Source organism: Schistocerca nitens, chromosome 6 (genome assembly GCF_023898315.1).
Source record: "Schistocerca nitens isolate TAMUIC-IGC-003100 chromosome 6, iqSchNite1.1, whole genome shotgun sequence".
NCBI lineage: Eukaryota > Metazoa > Arthropoda > Insecta > Orthoptera > Acrididae > Schistocerca > Schistocerca nitens.
Genome location: NC_064619.1, coordinates 237,507,061 through 237,533,629, shown reverse-complemented (window position 1 = coordinate 237,533,629; position 26,569 = coordinate 237,507,061). Strand labels below are relative to the sequence as shown.

Sequence of the window (26,569 nt, the reverse complement as noted above, 5' to 3'; positions counted from 1 at the left end):
GGAGGTAGGATGATTAATCTGGATCTGTTTTGAGGTTGTGTATGGCTATCCTTTCTTCTGCGGAAAGGTTAGTGTTATTAGGAAGGAAGCTGGGGAAGGATGGTGAGGCAAGGTTGGAGGTAAGAAATTCCTAGAAGGTGACTAGGGAGTGGTTAGGTGGGAGGTGGGGGAGGATCACAGCTGGATAGTGGTGTGACCTGCGAGAGGCAGGGTTCAACATTGGGATTCAACATAGAATTTCATTCTAATCCATGGCATACCATGCCAATGCAAATATTCTATCACTGGGGCCAGACAAAAACACCTCACCACGTCTGCTGTCACACTGAGGATCAACCTCCAACACACCTCAAAGACCTGTTACTAACAGCATTGCATGTCAAGTAAATGACAGTCGAGGATCACCTTCTACAGCATGTATTTGACTACATCTGCAATAGCTGGTCTATAGGATTTTGATAAAAAAAGTCTGAGGGCCAATAGCCTGCTCGCCATCCATCTACTTGAAATGCACTAGGTAGCGCTCCTGCTGTCCACAATGACTGAAGGCAACTATGTAATTATTTCACAGACCCTCCAGTCAGACATCTTAGCATTCCTTATAACAGACTGTGGAACAACACTAGAGACAAACAGCTTGTGCACCACTATGTGTACTTGCGTAGCATGAACAGGGACACAACTGAGATGGCTGCACATTGTAAGGTGTGTGGTACATCCCAGTAAACACCTCATCAGTAGTGTCAGTCCACCCACAAGCAAAGGGCAGTACTATTGCTTTCAGGTGATCTCTACAGAACCATTTCAGAAACATATGTGAATGGTAGTGCAGATGCAAAGACATATTTCTCATGTGTGATCTGGATGTCTAACATCTCAGTGGAAGTCACCATTAAGGTATTAGTCAACAAATTCACAATAGATCTCTCCCAGGTCCAACACCAAGTATTCAAGAACTTCAGTGACATTACTAGTATCTGCCATGTACTATATGCAATATTCTGCAGCTCATGGTCTAGTGGCTAGCATTGCTGCCACTGGATCACGGGGTCCCAGGTTGGATTCCTGGCTGGCTCAGGGATTTTCTCCTCCCAGGGACTGGGTGTTTGTGTTGTTCTTATCACCTCATCATCATTTGGGTAGTGGCGAGACTGGAAATGGAAAGAATGGAACCTGTACAGGTGCTGATAACCACGATGTTGAGCACCCCACAAACCACCATAATCATCATCATCATTCCATTCATATATTAATGGTCCAGTGGAACACCTAGTATAGAGTCACCATACACAAATGGCCTCTGCCCCTCAGGAGACTGACTGTGCAACACTATTAACCACCTTTAGAATCACCTACCACAACATTGGTAAGAGCACTGTTGAATTATTCCATTGACACCAATCACGAACAGTACTTAATTTATCCAACAGCTTTGGCCATCAACACCATTGGGTATGCAGAACCATCATTGACCTCCAAGGAGCAGCTATGGACACCACAAACAGGAATCATTCAATGACCCATCTACTAAGCCATCCCTATAGCCCATAGCAGGACAGACTGCTCCCTCTTTCGTAGGCAGAGCCCAGCTCAACGTCACAACCAACAAGGAAATTTGGTTCAAAAGTGGGGACAGCACAACCCCATACACCCTATGTCAGCAGACATGTCAACACCAACCACTCTGAGGTCAGAATCATGCCTCAACCACCACTATAACATCCACTGCCAAGATACAGCGTGAAGCTAAGGCAATTCACAGCAGATCACTGGAATCCTCCACTGCCATCATGAAGTACTCTGCTAGGCTTCACCACTGCCACCTCACCCAGCTGCTTCTCTACAGGCTTTGACTCCATCCACAGCACTTTTTGATAGGTCATTAACTCTGGAATATTTCCCAGATTCATATTAAATAGTCTTGTCTGATAGGCTCTAAATCTTCAGCAATATTCCGTGTGTTAATAATGACTGTTGGCAGAATCAAGTAGGTGCTGCACCTCCTGAAAAATATTTATTGTCCAGATCCACAGTTCTTGAATTACTTCATTGTGTGTTCCTGGATAGAAGGATCCAGTATCGACTTGCATGCATGTCTTGCATATGTATAAACTAACTGCATCCAGACTAGTGTTGACTATTTGCTGTGGGATGCAGTACTGTGAGCAGAACAGTAGAGTACCAAAATATCTATTATGTTCCGTTGGTGATTCTGTATTAATACACATATCAGCGAGATGTAAATTTCAGTGAGAATGCAGTAAACTCAATATGTATGTGGTTTAATGCAAGAACAACCAACACAAAAAAATATTGTTTGTGGAAGTCAAGAATTGAAATTTAGAGAAAAGTTTCAAACTTATTTTTGATAATATGAGTGGAAAACAGTGATCTAAATTCAATTTTAATAAAGCAATCCATCTTGATTGCATTTTGCAATAAAGCCTAATCACTTTATTAAACATTAGTACTTTATTCTGCGCTAATAAACATGATCATAAATGCTATTATTGGTGCTATCTAAAAGCTCTTGTGCTTTTCTGAACTATAATTTTTTGACATTGAACATCTTTGTATTGAATTAGTTCCAGTAACTTTTAGAATTTGATTATTTTTATTACCTTTATTAATTAAGAAATATGCATATTTTTGCTGTTTTAGGTAACAGAATAAAACCAGGTACTTGTGTAATTAAAACCAGAGTATGTTCTACATTTCAGTCTTATCCCTTTATATTGGTATAAAAAGATACAATATTTGATAATGTTGCCTATAAAATCTGAAGATCTTCTCCACATGGAATCACTGCTGTGTGTATCAGTTCATAATAGCAAAAGCTGAAACAACTCCTAAAAACTCAAATAAAATATAATTTTCATACTGTAACATTATTCATCATTGCTTTCATCTGATAAGTACCCCACACAGTCTCCTGATGGTAAAATGCCCTATTCTGTGGATGTATAAAAGACATTGATGGCTGTAAGGTTTTTGACCTTTTCTGCAGATAACGGTTTAGGTGTCATGTGAATGGGTTGCAAGTTATAATTCAAGAGATATTTGCCTCTTTGGTAGATTTAATATCCTGAACTACTCTTATGGACTGAAGGTAAAATTTATAGTATACATTCCCAGGTGAATTACACCTGTATTGCAACCATTTTATCTTTATCCAAGGAACTGACTCTCCCAAAGTGTTTTATCATCAACAAAGAAGGTCACTGAAATTAAGAAAAATGCTGTGCTCATGTTCAAGTGCATTTATCAGTGGTTGCCTAGGAACTAATCTGATCAAATTAGCCCAATTCCTTGATATATAAATTTTTGCAGTTTTTTCTGACAGTTGGATGGTGTCACTCTCCATTTGGGTGCAACCAATTCAAGAACCTATGGCTAATAACCTCCAACTAACTAACACAGTATTTTTTGTCATAAAATATATTCATGAGCACAACTGAGAAATTACTCTTCATGTCCTAGCCCCTGCAAGGCGCTAAATATACTGACATTGCTTGTTCTAGTAGTGCAAACAGAGTACATAGTATTATGCATTTATGATATGACACTGGTTGCCGAGAAATCATATTCTCCTGTTCACATTAAAGTTAGGCTTTAGTTACTCTGGAATCAAATAACAATGGCTGGAAACTGATTGAATTTCCTTTTAGCAAAGGACTGGTAATTAAAAGTATGTGCTTCCCACACAAAGACATCCATAAGGAGACTTGGATATCACCAAATGGGCTGATAAGAAATTAAAGTAATAAGATACCTGATGCAAAATTCAGAATTTGTTGACTGCCATGCTATAGCCCTAGATATTCACTTTCAGGAAGTTCATTTCCAAAATTCCACAGTTTTTCTTCATTGTTTACATTTTTGCCATTATGACACAGTAATAATTCTATTTGCACCTTATTCTGTTAGCCAATAGTCACCACAAGGGTATTCTGTTATGATCAATCAGTTCCAAAGTGTTTTCATTTATCATCTTACCTCTTACTCATTGCACTAACCATTCCACAGTGTAAGACCCACATTTTCCCTAGTTCTTCTCATCACCGCTTTCACTACTCCACATACTTTCACTGCATCAACATTTGAAAGAAAACTTATCTCCTCACAAACAGATAATACTATGATCAAATTAAAAAGTAAAAAGATACAGTACCTTTCATCTGTTTCCCACTCAACTAATGGTTGTTGTTCCCTTTGGGTTGAGGCACCTGGTTTATTTGGAATTGGTAGTCTCTGTATAGGTATTAGACTGGAATTCTTTTTATATTCTTGAAGTCTGTGATTCTTTTTAGCTTGCTCTATCCTTTGCTCTGAAAATAAGAAGACTTGTGCTGTTTGTAAAATTAAAGTGATATGACAGTCACAAAACTGTTTTATAAGCCTTAGATACAACAAAGCTAAACAGTGAAAAGGTCAGGGGTGGGGCATGGCTCTTTTCTGTAGAGCTTCATATCTCAATGCTCCATAGTAGTCACAATAAGCACTACTATTCTATTTCCCATTGTTATGCAATTAGTGGAATTCAAACAGTTAGTTACACATGTCCCACACTAAGACCATTGTACAACAAGAATGCTGCATTGGGGGAAGAGAACACAGGTTCTAGATTTCCTGCCAACATATTTCCATCATGGTGTGGTTAACATGTGAACTATAATGTTGGGGTGAAATGGTGTGGCAACTGGAAGCATACACCAAAGTTGATGTACAAGGAATAGTACAATTCTTGTAGGCAAAATGTCTTAAATTGCACACAGAGGCACCATGACATTCTGGCACTATAGAGACCAAATGCAAAGCAGTGTCCAACCATAATGGAAAAGTGCGAACAATTTGACCAAGGGTGTACATGACGCTGATCAGGAAAGGCCGTAGACACTAAAAATTAGAGACAATGTCTAGGCAACTGAGGAACTGATTTGCAGTGAAGACATAATGCATAGTGTGGAGATCACACTGTTGTAGAAATAATTCAAAAGCCAAGACCCCTTAAATACTGTTAACTGGATAACCGGTTTCAACACACTAAAGGTGCCATCATTGGATCTGAATGCATATTAACATTTATAAACCATTTGGATATAACGATACATGAGGCAGACCAGCTGACATAAAATCATTGTCACAAAAAATAAAAGAACAACTGCTCTCATGGTCATTCATTTCATAAGATATGTAACACCGCAGCCACAGGATAAAATTATTTGGTACATGACCGCTGCTCGACTAACAATGGCCGGCATATCGGTTATCCAGTAAACAGTATTTAAGCGATCTTGGCTTTTGAATTATTTCTAGAACTGATTTGCACTAATCACATAAGGTCCAACAATGAGGACATTCGCATAGCAGTTCTCGAGTGCCTCTGCAACAAACAAGTGGATTTCTGATCAAGGACTTGAACGAGATTAGATTAGATTAGATTGACTAACAGAACATTCTGCCAATTGTTGACTTGTGACTGTTGCAAAATAGTGTCATGTGTCTGTGTCACTTTGAAATGTAGTGCAGCATTCGGTGAAAATTACTTGACCTGCCATAATCATGCGTAGCTTACATTTTGAAGTCTCCTCATAGCTTTCCATACAATTAAATTTTATTTTATTCTGTTCATATTCAACACATCAACAAAGACATTGGGTAGGTAGCCAGCTTTCACCTGTCACAAGCCGAAATGATCTGTGGGTCTCAAGGATGAGTGACACCTCTTACAACGTTTCTGTTCAGGCTTCCCACTGATGTTCTGGCCTACAGTTATATGAATGGAAATTATACTTTCTGTATTGGATAAAAATTCAAAGCCAGTGAGGACAAAAGCAGAAGTATCATTACTGACACAAGAAAAAAGATTTCTGGATCAAACACAATTACAAATGCATATATCTACACCTACATCCATACTCTGGAAACCACTGGGAAGTGTATGAGAGAGGGTACTAAGTGTTGTTCCACACTGACCACCAGATGCAATGGTTTTTTCACATACCACTCGTGAATGGAGTGCAGAAAGAATAACTGCTGCAATGCCTCTGTGCATGCTGTAATTAGTCTTATCTTGTCTTCAAGGTCCTTATGGGAAGAATATGTAGGGGACTGAAAAATACCTCTATATTCCTCACTTGATATTTTTTGTGTAGGCTTTTGTGGGATATTTTGCATCTATCTTCACAAGTCTGCCAAATCCAACATTTCCATGATGTTCTCTCACAATTCAAACAAACCTTGACAATAGTTAAAATATTTAGACCATAATAACAACACAGTTTCAAAAGTAACAGGAAAACTAGTTTTGTTATATACATGAAATACATAGTCACAAGGATTTGAATCATTATAGCAATCAGATATCAGAGTCTGGAAATAGAATATCCAATTATTTTGAAAATAACACACAGAAAAATCACTTTGAACTACTTGGTTGCAAAAGTGTCAAAAAATTAAAAAAAGGAAGAGAATTGAATCAAACGGTCAAATGGCAACTGTGAAATAAATTGAAAGGACATTATAACATTTATAATGCTTGATATGTCTGCAGCTCGTGGTCTTGCAGTAGCGTTCTCACTTCCTGCGCACGGGGTCCCGGGTTCGATTCCTGGTGGGGTCAGGGATTTTTCCTGCCTCAAGATGACTGGGTGTTGTTGTGTCATCTTCATCATCATCATTCATCCACATTACAGTCGGAGGAAGGCAATGGGAAGCCACCTTGGCTAGGACCTTTCCTAGTACGGCAGTGCGGGTCTCCCGCATTGTCCCCTACGCTCCTCGGAGTATGGGACCTCATCATCATCATCATCATCATCATCATCATGCTTGGTATGTGGCACACAGATACATATAACAGCACAGGGGCTTAACTAGCTTTTATACTACTACTTGCATTTGACATTTTGTGTTGTCATGACTGCAGACGGGTGCATTTAGGTATGTGTGGGATTGTGTTTGTCAGAATAAATACTAATGACAAATAGTGGTAGTTAGAAAGTTAATCAAATTTCTGTGCTTATGCATATGTATATGCATCATACCACAATCAGCTACAGGTGAGTTATTGTCTTCCTTCACTTCTGTTTATCATTTCCATCCTTTTATATCTACACAAGGTGTGACATGAGCACAGACTCATTGTTGGCACAAACATAAATTATATGAGTTGATGGTGGCTCAAAAGCAAAGCTGAGAACTGAACTCTGGAGGAGGGAATGAAACTCAATGAGCAAGTCAATCTATGGGGAGCAGAGTGTCCTGACACCACCTGAACATGAGCATGAGAATAAACACAAATTTCACAAGCTGTGAGATGGTCGCAAAAGGCACAAACATCCAGAAAGTGTAGAATAAATTTCTTTATTTCTTGTCTATGATCACAAACTTATTAGGTTCTCAGACTACCAGTTTTGGTCAGCAATGACCATTTACAGATCTGCAGGAAAACATGGGAAAATAACAAATGCAGCTAGTGGATTGTCTACAGATTAAAACAATAAAATAAGCCATGATGAAAATTATTATTGACATACATGTGAAAATTATACTCCTCCCCCCCCCCCCCCCCTGAAAAGGCCTTTTCTTCACATAGGGCCAAAAACGGCATGGCTTTGGCTGCAATCTCCATCAAAAAACCAGCAAGAGCAAGAGATTCCGACCACAAAAGGATGCAGCTAGTTCCGCTGGAGAGGTGGAAGATTGAGGAGGCTGTGGTGAAGATTGGCCATCAGCAGGAGTGAGGACTCAACCTCTGGCAAGTAGGGGAAGGAGGGTGCCAGGTCAAATTCATGGCCTTCTCATCAGCGGTCATAAGATTGAGGAGGCTGTGGTGAAGATTGGCCATCAGCAGGAGTGAGGACTCAACCTCTGGCAAGTAGGGGAAGGAGGGTGCCAGGTCAAATTCATGGCCTTCTCATCAGCGGTCATGGGAGCTGTCCCTGCTGGTGCCCCATTTTCTGCTCGAAGATAGAATGGCAGAAGGTGTAGAGGGAGCAGCAGAGAGCGCATGGTGAGGTAACTGGGAGACTTCTACCTGACCAATGCTGTGACCAACTCCATCACATGGTCTATTTGGAGATGGTGGCAGTGGGGGCCCCACAGGTCATGGGTGCAATTCATTGGAGTCATGAGTCAGCTGCTCCCATATGACATCCACCATAAACAAATGCCAACTTTTATGGCCCACCACTTTGCTGGCAGCCCCCTGCTGTCAGGCAAAAGACTGGGCCCAAACAGTAGCCCTGTGAGGAAAACAGGGTGGGCCGCGATGGTCAAGGCATGTGACATGACGCAACAGATTCAAAAATCCAAAATCTGGCAGCCACGCGAACACTCCGCTGGGCTGCACTGCACTCATTAACCAGCATCACCGGGTATATGGCAAGAAAACTAGACATTGCTTCGTCATGGGATGTGGCAGACACAGTCTTTTTTATCCGAGTGTTAAACATCTGCACAAATTACTCCACCTCCACCTTAGAAGCTGGGTGGTAGTCATATGCTGGATACCACTGTGGATAAAAAATGAAAAATCTGCAAACTCCCAAGGAACTAATTCCTGAGTGTTATTAGAGACTAGGGTCTGAGGAGAGCCCAGTACCAGAAATCGCCAGCCACACATTAATGTAGATGTAGGAAAAGTGGCTGTCAGCGTAGCGGAGGACAGTTTGGCAATGTACGGAAAATTTGAAAAAGCACTTACCACCAAAAATACATGCTACCCAAGGAGAGGCCCTCAAAATCAATTATCGCCCTGTCCAAAGGATGCTATGGAACTGGCCGAAGGGAAAACTGACATGGCAATGCAGACTGATTCTGCACACAGGCCACACAAGCCCGCAAAAGGTGTTCAATATCGCGATCTATTCTATCCTCTGGGATCCACCATTATGCAACACAGACATGTACTGCAGGCTGCTGCCTCTCCAAGCCGCTGGCAACATCACCATGAGAGGTGCAGGATAAACAGTACAACCACAACATAAGCACTCTGTGTTTGTTGCCAATTGCATTTCCTACAGATGCTACAGTAACACATGGGACAAGCTTCATCGCTAGAGGTGTGAGAGGTGTGGCATTTGGCACAGCAATTGCAGACACCAATTCTTCCTCCGCAGATCACATGCCTGTTGATCACCTTAGCAGTGTCCTTCCATTGGCTATAAAATATGACGCCCAGCTGATAGGATCCAGTTTGAATCAGGATTCACTTTGGGCTGAGCACCAACAGCATCCACTGGGCCCTCAATCAGAGATCCTTTCATCCCAACACAGTCGTTCACTCAGAGTAGCATCCAAGGCTTCTCTCCAAATCTTATCTGAGTTCTCCGTACAAGCTGCTGACATCTTTATTCTGAGCCATATCTGAAGTCTTCACCCCACATCTCATCCAAGTTCTCCATGTTGGACCTGACATCAGCAGCCATCAGGGCACAGCTCACCATCACTTCCAGATCACACCAGCTGGGTCTATGGTCTCTCCAGTGTAGCCCATCTCTCCACAGTAGCCATGCTACTTATGACTGGCTACAACCTTCTCCCTTGCCAGGACCTCTATCCTGGACCATCCTTGATCCCTACTGCTCTCCACCAATCTGGGCACACTGTATAACCCTTTTTGGGTCCCTCACAGTGCTATGTCAGTGGAATGGAAAAAGTAGTGCTGATTCAAGTCCGAACGAATGCTTTGTTGTATTCAGTTGATGAGAGTAAATAAAGTTCATTTATTTCTTGCTTCTTGGGTACATTAAATGGTGTAGCTCTCTCAGTCATGAGACAAAAGTGATCAGTCACCAGCCAGCAAATATAATGCTACACCAAAGCCTTCAGATGATACATACTCCAGCACAACACATGCAGCAGCTGGAGTATTCAAGGATGTAATGCCACATGGATGACTACTCAACAGCTTTTCTCCTCTGTGGCAAACACGAGGACACCCTGGACAATACTAAACTTAGCAGAAAAAACATATGCCATACCAAAGCTGCTTCAGAAGGAGCGCGCTGGGGTCATCCTCTATCTGGACTGGGGAAATTATTTTCCAGAAAAGCGGGACAGTGGCCATGGCAGCCATAGCCTGCTGTACTATCAAGAAGAATCCAGCAATGTCTCATCAACAGGGGTAAGGCAATCTTTGTTTAGCATATGCCCCAAAAACTGCACCTTTGGGGAGGAAAAAAACTACAGTTTTCCAGATTACAACAAAGGTTATTCTACAGAAGGTGTTGGAAGGCCAGCTGCAGATTTTGTAAATGCTCTTCTCATGTAGACCCACTATCCAGATGTCACTGAGGCAGTTTATGCAACAGAGAATGCACTGAGTCAACTGCTCAAAATATCGTCGATAAATTGTTGGTGCAGACGAGATTCCAAAAGGCAAGCAATTAAAATAATAAAGGCCTTCAGCACATTTTGAGCACCAGGAAATTCCAAGAAGCAGCATCCATCAGTAACTCCAGTTATGTGTCGCACAGGACAATGCATGGAAAATACTGGCCCCCTGACAACTTTGCTAACAATTCTTTTGGCCATGGAATTGGATACAAATCCGCAATACATTGCATGTTGACCATGTGTTTAAAATCACTGCAAATGCGCACGGTGCTGTCTGGGTTCTGAATCACAACCAAAGGTGTGGCCCACTGACTCGAGGAAATAAGAGAAACGACCCCGAGGTCCAACCAATCCTGCAACTCGGCCATGAACTTGTCACGCATGGCAAAGGGAATGGGGTGGGGGGCAACAAAATTAGATTTCACCAATGGCTTAAGGGAGACGTGTGCCTTGAAATTTTCTGTTCGACCCAAGATATTCTGAAACAGCTGGTTGTACATCCATAGTAACAAGTTCAAATATTGGAAGGGGTCTGAGCGACACTAAATGTAGTTTGTCAACTACATGGAAGCCAAAAACACAACAGGTGTCTAACCCCAAAATATTTTGCATCAAAAGTGAATTCGCTACTAATACATTAAGTTGCCTTTCAATGTTCTTATATCATGCAGAAGCTGAGAATTGCTTCCTCAAATGAATGCATTGTTCCTGTAAGTCACAAATTGACATAGTGGCTGTTGCAACACAGGGCAACCCAAGAGCCTTTAACTATCTGAGTTAATTAGGCTGACTGTTGTGCCCATGTCTACCCAAAAATCAATCTTTCATGCATTCACTACCAACATTATTAGAATATGTTGAGGTGATGTTTGTGGGGTGCCAGAGACAGTACCCTGGGAGATAATAGGTGAAATTTATAATGTCTAATAAAGAGACACAAGAATGGTGCACTTCACAAGAATGGTGCACTTCATTGTTTACATTACATAAATTGTAAAATTTTACGTAAGCTGTGACTTTTAAATAAAAATTAAAACTGATTACAAATTTAACATGGCATTTTAGTCGCTGTACTCATGTAAGCAAGTGCTGAAGCCTGGTATTAGCTGAATAATTGATGATATTCCAGATGAACAAAACCGATGTACCAAGTTTGAATTTTAAATAGTATTAATGCAATCATGTAAAAAAATAATTTTTCAGTGAAAAAAAACAAAGCAAGAACTACACAGCATTAAAAGCAATGTAAAATTATTGTAATATGAGTAATTTAATTGTAAATTAACTACACAGTAACAGTATGTTTCAAGATGATTGTTATACTTTTACAAACAGAAATTCAGTGGAGGCCAGGTGGCTTAGGGCTGAAATAGTAGAGATTGTATGATTTTTTCACTTTATGTATTAAAGTACAAATGGAAGAAAAGGTATTTCGTTAAAGATACTCAAGGACCAGCTCATCTGGCTACCAATTTCAATTGGTGTATATATATATATATATATATATATATATATATATGTATGTGTGTGTGTGTGTGTGTGTGTGTGTGTGTGTGTGTGTGTGTGTGTGTGGAATGTTTCCCTCTATTATATATATATATATATATATATATATATATATATATATATATATATATATCTGCTTGTGTCTGTATATGTGTGGATGGATATGTGTGTGTGTGTGTGCGCGCGAGTGTATACCCGTCCTTTTTTCCCCCTAAGGTAAGTCTTTCCGCTCCCGGGATTGGAATGACTCCTTACCCTCTCCCTTAAAACCCACATCCTTTCGTCTTTCCCTCTCCTTCCCTCTTTCCTGATGAGGCAACAGTTTGTTGCGAAAGCTTGAATTCTGTGTGTACGTTTGTGTTTGTTTGTGTGTCTGTCGACCTGCCAGCACTTTCATTTGGTAAGTCACATCATCTTTGTTTTCAGATATATTTTTCCTACGTGGAATGTTTCCCTCTATATATATATATATATATATATATATATATATATATATATATTATCCCTAGGACTGCTATCTCCACCACTGACATGTGGTGGTGATTATGTGGTTTTTGTGCTAAAAAGAAATAAATATCATTATAGTGCTATGTTAATTATATCTAAAATTATTAATTTTGAATATATTTTGATGGAATAGTGACATTTGAAGCACAAGTTCTGATTAGAGATGGATGGGGAAGATACTCGACCATGCCCTTTCAAAGTAACCATCCCAATATGCCTTTCTACAATTCAGGAAAACCATACAAAACATAATTCTGGATGCCAATGTGAATTTCAACCATTGTCCTCCTGTATAAGTGACCAGTGTCTTACCACTGTATTACCTTGCTCTATGCAAGCCATCTGAACTCCCCCTTTCTCCCACCATTTCTCATAAGCTCCTCTGATGACCCTACAGAACTATCACTCCTGGGAAACAAAACATAGTGTAATAAGTAAGTTGACAACCACCACAGGGTTGCTACTTGAATGAATTTTTTCTCTCTGTATAGTTTTTATACACCAAAACATTAAAGACACTTTACAACCATGTAAGGAACCATAATCCATCCATAAAAACCTGCTTTTTGTTATCTGTTTTCCGTCAATTGTATTGCCAAGTCATAACTTACAAATTATTTTAAAAGCTTTAATATGAACATAGTGTAATTTACCTGGATAGGTTTAGAGAAGCTATGAGTTATCAAGTTCTATCCTTTTACTATCATGTTATGAAGCACCACTGGGGGTAAATGACAAGTCCCAACTGACTGAAATGTTTTGAAAGCAACATTGGTATCTCCCATCTCTTTCTTCATAACGCCTTACAACAGAGAGTTGATTCTGCCTTCGTTTTCTCTCTGTCAGATGTGGGAACCATGTAGTATGAACAACTGGTAAGCACTTGTGACACATAGTGTTGTATTTGAACTGTTATAAATATGTTTATCATACGTTGTGGCATGATATGAACCAGTATGTAAAATTTTTGAAGAGAGATGAATGCAGGTATAAACAAATGCCGGTATGAACAAAATGACAGGTGGAGCCAATTTTTCAACTCTCAAATCCACAGGTGTATGTGGGGGACATTACAATGTGCATATTTGATGATAGCGGAGATGGAAATAAAAGCAACAATGAAACCATAAAAATGACACAATATAAAAATGAACATCACCAACAAATATTGCCAATTTTACAAATAAAAAAATAGTGTGTGCTTATCAATTTCCATAATAGACACTGAAAAATGGCAAACACACAAATAAAAATACGAGGTATAATCTTGCAATTAGTTTAATACTAACTTACATGTGAAAAGTTAAAACTATATGCTAGTCTGGAATTCAGACCTAATTCCTGCCTTTTTCAAGCAGTGTCCTGTTAATTACACCACCTGAGCACAGTTTATGTATCACGTTCTTATCCATGATTCACGGCATTTAATTATTCAACAGAATCTTTATATTTTTCTCTTTCATTTTTTCTAATTATCTCATTTCCTCTTTTAGAAGGAATTGTTAACTTCGTAACTGGTAATGGTACACCACTACAATCCCATTAAATTAAGTCATAGTGTGAATGTGTTAGTATTACATTACCATTTTCACATCACTGATTGTCTCAGGTTAGGCAGAGTACATTTCACCTTTAATTTCCTCAATATTTTGTCCTTTAGACAACAGTTTTCCACATCATTTTCTCTCATCCCAGTTACTAGATATCATAATGTCATGTGCTCATAAATAAATGGAAAGGCAGGCAAGTAGTGTATTATTCTTGACAGGACATTTCATGGAATAGTGACTTCATAAAAAGGAAGAATGCAAATATCATCTGTAGCTTCAAGCTGCAGAAAGCAAATAGGAGGTGTTGGCAAGAAAGTTAGAGCACTTGTAAGCTACAAAATGCCATCAAAATAACCGAGAGTATTGCCAGAACACTTCACTGTATATCCTTGAAATCATACATAATGTTTCATATAAATGATCGGCTACTACTGAGTTTGGAATAATACCTCTGACAAGTTTGTAAAAAAAAATTTCATACTGATTTATAAAAAATAAAGGTTACTTTTGGAGAAATGGATAGATATCACTGTTTGATGGCCACAATCAGCATGATTTTTTTTTACTTCATGAGGGGCATTCAATAAGTAATTTAACATTTTTGTCTGAAAACAGGATGGTTTTATTCAGTATTCCAATACTCCATGTTATTCCCCAATATTTTGGCTGTAAACCCCTACTTTTCACCACAACCTCATTCAATGCAAAGGTCTAATGCCACCTTACTATAAGTGCTTATATGCCTGTGTGGTACCACTCTACTGGTCAAAGTCAGAGCGATCATCCTGTTTCATCAATAACCTTCCATACATCAACATACTGCTTCCTGTGGAGTGCATCCTTCATAGGGCCAAACAAATGGAAATCACAAGCTGTGTGGCTGTAGGTTGGATTATCAAGAACAGTCCAATGAAGTTTTTTGAGTTCCTCTCAGGTGTGCAAACTTATTTGAGGCCTTGTATTGTCATGAAGGAGACATTTATTTTCATTTTTGTGGTGATGAACATGTCGACGTCATTTCTTCAATTTCTTGAGGATAGCACAATACACTTCAGAGTTGGTTGTTGCATTATAAGGGAGAACATCAAACAGAATAACCCCTTCAAAATCCCAAAGGGCCATCACCATGACTTTACCAGCCAACCAACTTTTTATTCAGAGAAGAGGTGGTGGGGTGCCACTCCTTGTATTGCCATTTTGTTTCCAGTTCATAGTGATAAACCCATGTTCCATCACCTGTGGTGATGTTTGACAAAAAATTATCATGTTCAGCCTCGTAAAGTGCTATCAGTTCTATACAGAATCCTTTGTTGCTCTTTATGGTTCTCTGTTAGATGACACAGAACCTAGTGGGAAGACACACTTTAAGTATCACAACTGATGGATGAGTGTGTCAGCACTAGCAACAGATAAATCCAGTTGAGCAGTGTGATGTTTCATTTTGATCTGTCGATCACCTCAAAATAGAGTGCCCATATGTTCCAACACTGCAGAAGTCACAGCTGTGTGCAGCTGGTTGGCACATGGGAGATCAGATAGGTCTCTGAGATCTTTCTGCGATGATTACAGACACGTTATCCAACAAGTCACCATGCTTTTGTTCACTGCCAGGTCTCTGCAGACATTCTGCAAGTGTCTATGAATATCTGTGATGCTCTGATTGTCCACCAAAATAAACCCAATTGTAGCTCTCTATTTAGAAAGCACCTATATTCCTGATGCCATTTTGAAAGCTACATACAGCATCCCGAGGAAACTATAGAAGTTGAAACATGAATATTCCATGAGTCCCACAACAAACTCCACATTTTTCAACCAAAATTGGTTGACAAAAAAATTTGTTGCATTACTTGCTGAACGTCCCTCATTTACTGGTTTGAGAAGATTACCATCCATTTTCAAAGCCACACCTTCCACTGGCTTGAGTTGGTGTTCTATTAAAATGTTAGTCGGTAGATGCACACATCAGTGGTAAACAGCACTGGAAGCCATTGCATGTACTGTTTACCTTTTACAGACACATCAAAGGTGTAACATACTGCCAGCTTATCAGATTCAGTCACCTGAAAATGAGTCGTAATATCCTGAATCCAATAATGTAACAAAGTAAACTTTACTGAATACGGCTTTTGGACAATTATTTCTAAGTCCTGTTCAATCCCAAACAGAATCACCAGACAGATAAAACCCTTTGACTGTGCACCTTTTGTGGTGTTCGCGAGTCAACAAAAGTATAATGCATTTTACATAAGTCACACGGTATATACCCTGTTATGAGATTGATAATTCAAAGTACAGAAAATGCATTTTTAACTTTTATTTATTTTATCCCAGCTCAATTTACTACTGTGTGATGACTGCTGAACAAATGTTCAAGTGTTGTTTCAAAGACTGCTAAGAAACATTTACAAAATCTCCAGCCAATCAAGAAGTCAATCTAGTCCTAATTCTCTAGCACACGCAAATAATCTTAAGTGAAACTAAATTATAAATGGCTGTCATTTTGGACATAGGTAACTAATGTCACATTGTAAACAAAATAATTCTGTGTGTGACTTGACTAGTATTGGTACGGCAGTCAAGAGCAAGATGGGCAAGGTGCTTGACATTAATACATCAGTCACAGCCAAAGCATGGGTGTCCATTTAATGGGACATTTCATCTTTAAGGTAATGCTGGCACTGGTACTTTCACATGCCAGAATTGTCAAAGGTGCAGAGTCAGCATTAATAAAATTTCAGCAATATTTTTCTTATACAATTTAGTTTTATAAGTGATGACATAATGTAATAATATGTACAGTCAAACATTAAAATGAGCAAAGGTCCACTATATTAATTTATTTGTGCTTTCTTGTTTTTCAGTAATAGCTGTAACACCCAATATTTGGGTCCAGTGTGACAGTATGCACAGTAAACAAGAATACTGATCAGCTACATTCATACCGAGCTTTCTGTGGAGCTGTTTTGCACTGCTTTTTTGAGGAGTTGCCACAGTGGTGCTACTGCATGAACTGTCACTGGCCTGGAAATAAACAGAAACAAGATAAAACAAATTATTAATTCTTCATTTCTTAACAGTGAACTGAAAATATAGACTTAACCACAATATAATATCGGCATACTCCAGAAAGACCTCAACAATATCCACAGTCAACATAATACGATTATCACAATGTATTGCAGTACAAAAGTTAGTTTTGGTGACAGTCACTGTTAAAGTACAAGACAGTCACTGTTAAAGTACAACATATCAGAGAGGTTGCAAATAAGGTTTCTGACAAAGAGGCTCCTGCTGTGAAAAGAAAGATGTAATGCACAGCACGTAGAACTTGATCATGGGACATTGATGGCATCTTTGTCGACTGCATCTGGCAACCCGCTCACAGTTACATGGGAGATGGCACTTTTAAATCTCCACCTGTGTGCTGCCAGTCAGCTCGCTCTTCCATTGCTTGCCATCTCGGATGGGGTGAGGGTGGTCGGTGGGTGGGTGGGTGGGTGGGTGGGTGGTAGTGGGGGGGGGGGAGGATGAGGGATGGGGGGAGGGTTGGGGGAGGGAGGGGGAGGGATGGAGGTAGGGGAGAGAGGGGAAGGGGTGTCATGCGTAAACACTGCCAGAGAATGCTGAATTAACATGCAACTCTGATTGACTGGTGCATCTTTTTAAGCAGCCACATTCACAGCTTCACCCCAGATTCGGTGAACTTTCAGACTTGCATCAACATATCACAATGCTATTAAGCATTTCTGAGTTTCAGTGACTTACCAGGTCATATCAGCATCCAAAACTATTTCTTTCTGTATTAGGAACACCACACACATTGCAGATAACTGAGCACCACAGAAGACCTACAGCTACACAAAGTTGTGTGTATCTCAATTATTAACTGTACATATTGTAAATAAACTCATTAAAGCATTATCTTTTTGTAGATGTCTGACTGTATTAATTGGCCCCTTAAACTACTGGCACAACATATATCCACTGGAAATGAGTCTTCTGCATAAGTGTGGCAGTTGTTAGAAATTCAGAAAACTTTTAATAATTTTTGTACGGGATATATTTCACAGCATTTTGTGTGGTATTTATTTCACAGCATCTCTAATTTCTGTATGTTATGGCAACTTATGTAGAGCAGTTACTCACTGCACTTACCCTTCACTAACCAATATTGCCAGATTGATGGATGCACAATGAAACCAGCAAACAACATCAACCAAAGCACAGAATGCCAAGTGCCATATCCTCCCTTCCACTCTTTTGATGTAAAACAAGAGAACTGGACAGAGTACTACCTGCAACTCAAGCAATATTTAGCAGCATACAACATTTCAGGTGAATCATGATGATCTCCCTTGTTTTCATAGGTAGGAGTGTATATTTTTACATTTTCAGAAAGTCTTTCCTTAGTTAAGTGCCACAAACCCTACCCTACAAAACATTGCTTGGAAATGGACAACTTCTTCAGAGCCCAGATTCATGTAGCTGGACTCATTTAAAATTTCTTCATACATGTCATAATAATCAGTCTTACAAGGAATGAATAGCTGAACTCAAGTGCATGACTAGAAACTGTAAATTTTATATGCTTTTGTGGAGCCCCATTTCAAGATATGTTTCACGATGCCATTATTCAAAACCCTGCTGATAACAGAATGTGGACTGACATTCTAAAGCATCTTAATAACATGCTTAAAGTAATCAGAGCTCAGGAAATGCAAGACTCAGCTGAAGTTGACTGTAATGTACCTATTGTTGCAAAAGTGACTGCAGATAGTTTGCAGTGACCTGGTATGAATTGCGTGGGATAACTGCCACCACAGGCAATAACTTAACAACACTGCGGGGCTCCCAGCATGTGTGCATGTGAAACAAACACAATGTAACTTCTGTTCCATGCAAATATTGATTTGAGAAAATTGAAATAAATATGAGCTCTCATTTTAAGTCTGTACACAGTCCTGGCAATCCAGATAGGTAACATGGACAAAAGCAAAACTTGTCTCACTCAAACCAGCTCTCCTCTATTAGATGTACAGCTAAAGGCTTTTTCAATAGCAGTTCACACAAAGACAGTTCCCTGAAAGTCTGAACAGGCAATCATATTCAGAGAGCAAATTGCAAACAATTTACCTCTCTCCTAGCAAATTGCAAACAATTTACCTCTCTACAGGTTTGTAATCAATATGTACCACTTTAGTTGCATACTGATTCTTCAGTCACACTAGTTAATGAAAATATTTATGAGGAATTGGGAGATATTCATATACAAAAACAAAACTGCCTTCAGTTCATGGCCTAAGTAGGAAAAGTATCTCTGTTCTCGGAATGCATACTTTACAAGCAAAATACAAAAATACAACTACATCAGCACCTTTCACAATAGTTCAGTCACAGCCTAGTCACAATATTTTTGGCATGAATGCTTTTGAGTTTTTTTTTTTTTTTTTTTTTTTTTTTTTTTTATACAATTCTCCCACACCAGTGGTCACCAGTTGTTTGGTAGCACACTAGGACATATGACGAATTTTTGTGTGTAGATTACTCTCAAAGAACAATGCAAAATCTCAGTTTTGCTGTGCTTGTCCAGTATACGATGCCATTCATGAAGAAGTTCCTTTTGAACTCCACAGATTAGAAAAAACTGGAATTTTTAAACCCATTTCTACAGGTTTATTGGCATCTCCCCTTATGATCATGAGAAAAGTAAATGGGAAGATCAGACTTTGTGCTAACTTTAAAGCTATAATTAACACTCAAACAGTGATTGACTTATTTCTTGTTCCATGTACTGCTGAACTTGTGGATCACCTAGCATGTGGACAATTCTTTCCAAACATTGATTTAGCCAATGCTTATCTTCATCTTCCCCCTGGATGAGGAAACAAAACTTTTATGGTCATTAGTGTGCACAACAGCTTGTTTTGATAATGACAGCTTCCATTTGGAAATGCCTTTGCTCCTTTATTATTTCAACGCTTTCTTTAAAAAAATTATGTCAGAAGTTCCACCCTGTTTCCAGCCAAACACCAGAACAGCATCTTAAAAATTTGTAGTTTCTTTTCTAAGTTTTATCCAATGCAGGGCTCAAGAGCAATTCACAGAAATGTTCATTTTTCAATACTGAAATTTAATATTTGGGAGATATCACTGACCTCCATTGCACTTGTCCCTCAGCTAAGATTTAGAGGTCATACAGAGACTGTCTTCTCCCATAAATGTATGAAAACTCCAACCTGTTCCTGGCAAACTGACATACTTGCATTAACTTCAGTCTCAGTGCAGTGCAAATATCTGCTACTTTGCATTGCCTTCAGCATAAAACTGCTGCTCTTGAATGGAATATGAAAGTTAACAATATTTTCAGAAACTGAAATACATTTGTTTTGTCACCCATGTTTATGCATTTTGATCAGCAAAACCCAGTAGTGCTTGAATGTAGTGCTTGGAGTTGATGCATCATCACATGAAATAGGGGCAGTTCTATATCACAAGTTTGGTAACACAGAATGCCCCATAGTTGTTGTTGTTGTGGTCTTCAGTCCTGAGACTGGTTTGATGCAGCTCTCCATGCTACTCTATCCTGTGCAAGCTTCTTCATCTCCCAGTACCTACTGCAACCTACATCCTTCTGAATCTGCTTAGTGTATTGATCTCTTGGTCTCCCTCTACGATTTTTACCCTCCACGCTGCCCTCCAATGCTAAATTTGTGATCCCTTGATGCCTCAAAACATGTCCTACCAACCGATCCCTTCTTCTAGTCAAGTTGTGCCACAAACTTCTCTTCTCCCCAATCCTATTCAATACCTCCTCATTAGTTACGTGATCTACCCACCTTATCTTCAGCATTCTTCTGTAGCACCACATTTCGAATGCTTCTATTCTCTTCTTGTCCAAACTGGTTATCGTCCATGTTTCACTTCCATACATGGCTACACTCCATACAAATACTTTCAGAAACGACTTCCTGACACTTAAATCTATACTCGATGTTAACAAATTTCTCTTTTTCAGAAACGATTTCCTTGCCATTGCCAGTCTACATTTTATATCCTCTCTACTTTGACCATCATCAGTTATTTTGCTCCCTAAATAGCAAAACTCCTTTACTACTTTAAGTGTCTCATTTCCTAATCTAATCTCCTCAGCATCACCCGATTTAATTTGACTACATTCCTTTATCCTCGTTTTGCTTTTGTTGATGGTCATCTTATATCCTCCTTTCAAGACACTGTCCATTCCGTTCAACTGCTCTTCCAAGTCCTTTGCTGTCTCTGACAGAATTACAATGTCATCGGCGAACCTCAAAGTTTTTACTTCTTCTCCATGAATTTTAATACCTACTCTGAATTTTTCTTTTGTTTCCTTTACTGCTTGTTCAATATACAGATTGAATAACAACGGGGAGAGGCTACAACCCTGTCTCACTCCTTTCCCAACCACTGCTTCCCTTTCATGTCCCTCGACTCTTATAACTGCCATCTGGTTTCTGTACAAATTGTAAATAGCCTTCCGCTCCCTGTATTTTACCTCTGCCACCTTCAGAATTTGAAAGAGAGTATTCCAGTTAACGTTGTCAAAAGCTTTCTCTAAGTCTACAAATGCTAGAAACGTAGGTTTGCCTTTTCTTAATCTTTCTTCTAAGATAAGACGTAAGGTTAGTACTGCCTCACGTGTTCCAACATTTCTACGGAATCCAAACTGATCTTCCCCGAGGTCTGCTTCTACCAGTTTTTCCATTCGTCTGTAAAGAATTCGCGTTAGTATTTTGCAGCTGTGACTTATTAAACTGATAGTTCGGTAATTTTCACATCTGTCAACACCTGCTTTCTTTGGGATGGGAATTATTATATTCTTCTTGAAGTCTGTGGGTATTTCGCCTGTCTCATACATCTTGCTCACCAGATGGTAGAGTTTTGTGATGACTGGCTCTCCCAAGGCCATCAGTAGTTCTAATGGAATGTTGTCTACTCCCGGGGCCTTGTTTCGACTCAGGTCTTTCACTGCTCTGTCAAACTCTTCACGCAGTATCTTATCTCCCATTTCATCTTCATCTACATCCTCTTCCATTTCCATAATATTGTCCTCAAGTACATCGACTTGTATAAACCCTCTATATACTCCTTCCACCTTTCTGCCTTCCCTTCTTTGCTTAGAACTGGGTTGCCATCTGAGCTCTTGATATTCATACAAGTGGTTCTCTTCTCTCCAAAGGTCTCTTTAATTTTCCTGTAGGCAGTATCTATCTTACCCCTAGTGAGACAAGCCTCTACATCCTTACATTTGTCCTCTAGCCATCCCTGCTTAGCCATTTTGCACTTCCTGTCGATCTCATTTTTGAGACGTTTGTATTCCTTTTTGCCTGCTTCATTTACTGCATTTTTATATTTTCTCCTTTCATCAATTAAATTCAATATTTCTTCTGTTACCCAAGGATTTCTATTAGCCCTCGTCATTTTACCTACTTGATCCTCTGCTGCCTTCACTACTTCATCCCTCAGAGCTACCCATTCTTCTACTACTGTATTTCTTTCCCCCATTCTTGTCAATTGTTCCTTTATGCTCTTCCTGAAACTCTCTACAACCTCTGGTTCTTTCAGTTTATCCAGGTCCCATCTCCTTAAATTCCCACCTTTTTGCAGTTTCTTCAGTTTCAATCTGCAGTTCATAACCAATAGATTGTGGTCAGAATCCACATCTGCCCCTGGAAATGTCTTACAATTTAAAACCTGGTTCCTAAATCTCTGTCTTACCATTATATAATCTATCTGATAACTTTTAGTATCTCCAGGATTCTTCCAGGTATACAACCTTCTTTTATGATTCTTGAACCAAGTGTTAGCTATGATTAAGTTATGCTCTGTGCAAAATTCTACAAGGCGGCTTCCTCTTTCATTTCTTCCCCCCAATCCATATTCACCTACTATGTTTCCTTCTCTCCCTTTTCCTACTGATGAATTCCAGTCACCCATGACTATTAAATTTTCGTCTCCCTTCACTACCTGAATAATTTCTTTTATCTCGTCATACATTTCATCAATTTCTTCATCTTCTGCAGAGCTAGTTGGCATATAAACTTGTACTACTGTATTTGCATCAAAGATATTGAACAAGGATCAGGTCAACTACCATGAGCTAGAAACTGAGCTTGTCATAATTTATGGTCTCACAAAATTTCATCAATATTTGGGTAGTAGATTTTTTTTTTTTTTATCCTTGTGACTGATCATAAGCCAAGGACTGCTTTACTTCATCTGGTAAAAGAAGTACCTGATCGTATAGTACAGAAGCTGAAACATCAGTCACTACTTCTTTCCAATTACAAGTATGAAATTCTCAATGGCCCTCTGGCACAGCATGCAAATGCAGATACACTGTCTCTTATGTATAGGAAGTGATCTGTGTTTAGACACATCAGAAGTTCCTCATCTCCAAACTGATCACTCTGATTCACAAGCACTGCAAATGTTTCCCACTAAACCTCAGTGGATCAAACAATCTACTGAACACCATCAGCCATGACTACTCAAATACTACATTCAGATGGGTTGGCCTCGTAATCTGAAATAAATCTTGTTTGCAAATACCATGCACAGCAGCCTCTCTCTTCAGAATGGTGTAATTTTACTGCATTCTCCTAATGAACAAACATGAGTCCTCATCCCCACACCTTTGCAACAACATGTGTTGAAACTATCACACAGAGGACATTAAGGAATCATTAGAACTAAGCAGTTAGCTCGCCAGCATTGTTCGTGGCTTGGGCTTGATAAACAGACTGAAGATATGACAGCCCAATGCTGCTCATGTATAGATACCCTTGCAGCACCAGACCAAAAATTTTTTAAATGGGCCTCGACCTGACCTGATGGTCCTTGATGACAATTTCTTATTGATTCTGCTTATTCTTCCTGGAACACAAGATGGCTCATTATCATTTATGCATACAGCAAATATTCTTTTGAATGGTGGGCTCCATGTGGTTCCCAAGTCGTGCAGCGACCGCAAACCATAAAATTACCAAATATTCAGCAACCAGTTGCAAAATCCTGTTTTATTTATTCACTTTTGCAAATCGATTTCAACTGATTAACGGCCACCATCGGTGCTTACAACCAATATGTGCCCTGAGTGGTAATACTGTCTTAAGCAGAGGTCAAACATAAAAAAAAACCTCTGCTTAAGACAGTATTACTACTCAGGGCACATATTGGTTGTAAGCATCGATGATGGTTGTTAATCAGTTGAAATCGATTTGCAAAAGTGAATAAATAAAACATGATTTTGCGACTGGTTGCTGCATATTTGGTAATTTCAAATATTCTTTTGTTATTCCAGTGCATTCAACTACTAGTGCTACAATTATTGAAGAATTTGCTTCTGTCTTTGGTTAGAACGTCTCTCACAAACAATTGTTTTGGAAAACTGCAATTGTCTTCATCAGGCTTTCAACAATTTTGCCAATCAAATTTAATTCAACATATCCAGATGGCATCATCCTCTCCTCAATTGAACAGTGAAGTCGAATGTTTCACTCACACTTTCAAAGCTCAGGCCCGTGATCATCACTGAGTTTATTTGCGGGTAACAAAAAACACAAATTGTATCTTTATTATTGTACTTGACTGTGCCTGAGACAGCTTGGCTTCCATTCCATGTGAAACAAAATCCAATGAGGTTCCAGCAAACACAGAAGAATACAGCATGTAATGTATACATCACGTTTATGAATGCAGGATAGTATTCTAAAATTGAGCCACAGTTCCCCTACATTTGTCTGTTCCAATGCTACCCAATAAGGTGTTAGCACTGCCAGGTACTTACTTGCGGGCATACACATGTTGGGTATGCTACCCGCCAAATGGCTCTCCTGCACATTTCCTGGTCATTTGGCCACTGCTGCCCACAGGCTGCCAGTCATTGTAGTACAATCACATATGGTACAGCTCAACTGTCTGACTACCCATGCATTAGCTGTTTTTCCATTCCTAGCTACCTGTGCCTGTGGGCACCTGGCTGCTGCTAGCAGCTATACGAGCTGGTAAAGCCCACTCTATCATCTTCCAGCTCACAGTTAAACATTACAGTTTCCACTTTCATGTACAAAACTACACCTCTTTATTTGTTTTACTCAACATGTAAATCTAGCTATTTGTTTTAGGTTCCCTTTCTAATTTGGTAATCACTGTTGCTTTATCACCTAATAGTCACTGACACCAGTTCCATCATGGATGTACACACTAGGGTTACCGTTAAATCTATTTGCATCATGAGTAAGTTTCGTAACTATCTGTTGTAGATAGTTTTCAGAGAAAATGTTTAATATTATTTTGCAGGACATCTTGTTAAGTCCAACATTTATAAAATTGTAATTAACTCAATCAACTGTTGGATGATTAAAGCCTCCTTCAAAGATGGCAGTATTATGGGAAAAAGTATGTACTAGATAGCTGAGGTTTTCTTAAAAGTTTTTCACCAATAGCACTACTTCCTACTGCCTGTATCAGCTTACATTCTTCTACATTTATGGCAAGTTGTCCATCACTCCAAATAGAAATTCTATGTCATCCTGTATCTTCCTACAGTTACCTAACAACTGGCAGTAGGCCTACAAGGCATTAGGAAGTAGTGCCATTAGTGAGAAACTTTTAAGAAAACCTCAGCTGTCTAGTACATACTTTCTCCAATAATACTGCCATCATTGAAGAAGACTTTAATCATCCAACAGTTGAGTTAATTACAGTTTTATAAATGTTTGACATAACAAAATGTCCTGCAAAATAATATTAAACATTTTCTCTGAAAACTATCTAAAACAGATAGTTAGGAAACTTACTCATAATGCAAATAGATTTAATGGTAACCCTAGTGTGTACATCCATGTTGGAACTGGTGTAAGTAACTATTAGGTGATAAAGCAACAGTGATTACCAAATTAGAAACAGTTGCAGGTTACTACTCAACTTATCCATCAAATCATTCACATATACAGAGAACAAGAATAGTCCTTTTACACTTCCCTGGAACAACTTTACAATACCCTTGCTGCCAATGAACATTCACTGTCCAGGACAACATACTGGGTTCTATTGTTTAAGATGAAGATGACGACGATGACGATGATATGTGGGTGAGAAAAAAGCAAGGTAATCAGCAGCCTTGCATGAATGATATACAGACAAGCATGACAAAAATCTATTAAAAAAATAATAAATCCGAAAGTCAAGTTGCATTGACCAACAAGAAATGAAGAGACAACCTGATAAGGTGAGCAGAAAAAAGACCTCAAAAAAGTCAGACAAAATACTGCAGAATAACTAGATAAAATGAAGGATAAAATACCAGTAAAGACATTGTTTAAAAAAAGCACAGGTGACTTTGGCTGGGTGATCACTTAGATACAATGAGTGACTGAGCCACTCTGTGACAAATTAAAATTTCACATCTAGTATTTTGGGAAGTGCTACAGAAAAATGCTGGAGATTAGATGGGTAGATCACATAACTAATGAGGAGGTATTGAAGAGAATTGGGGAGAAGAGGAGCTTGTGGCACAACTTGACTAGAAGAAGGGATCGGTTGGTAGGACATGTTCTGAGATATCGAGGGATCACCAATTTAGTACTGGAGGGCAGTGTGGAGGGTAAAAATCGTAGAGGGAGGCC

The 26,569-nt window shown here is 39.2% G+C and overlaps 1 protein-coding gene across 1 annotated transcript in view; it reads right to left on the bottom strand.

Moving 5' to 3' along the window:
• Positions 1-26,569, bottom strand: part of LOC126263160 (protein FAM219A) — a 123,540-nt gene that overhangs the window by 29,184 nt on the left and 67,787 nt on the right. The window contains exons 2-3 of the mRNA XM_049960200.1: positions 16,847-16,925; positions 4,172-4,328 (exon numbers count right to left, since the gene is read on the bottom strand). Of these exons, the coding sequence (XP_049816157.1) occupies positions 4,172-4,328; positions 16,847-16,925 (236 nt within the window). The remainder of the gene's footprint in view (positions 1-4,171; positions 4,329-16,846; positions 16,926-26,569) is intronic.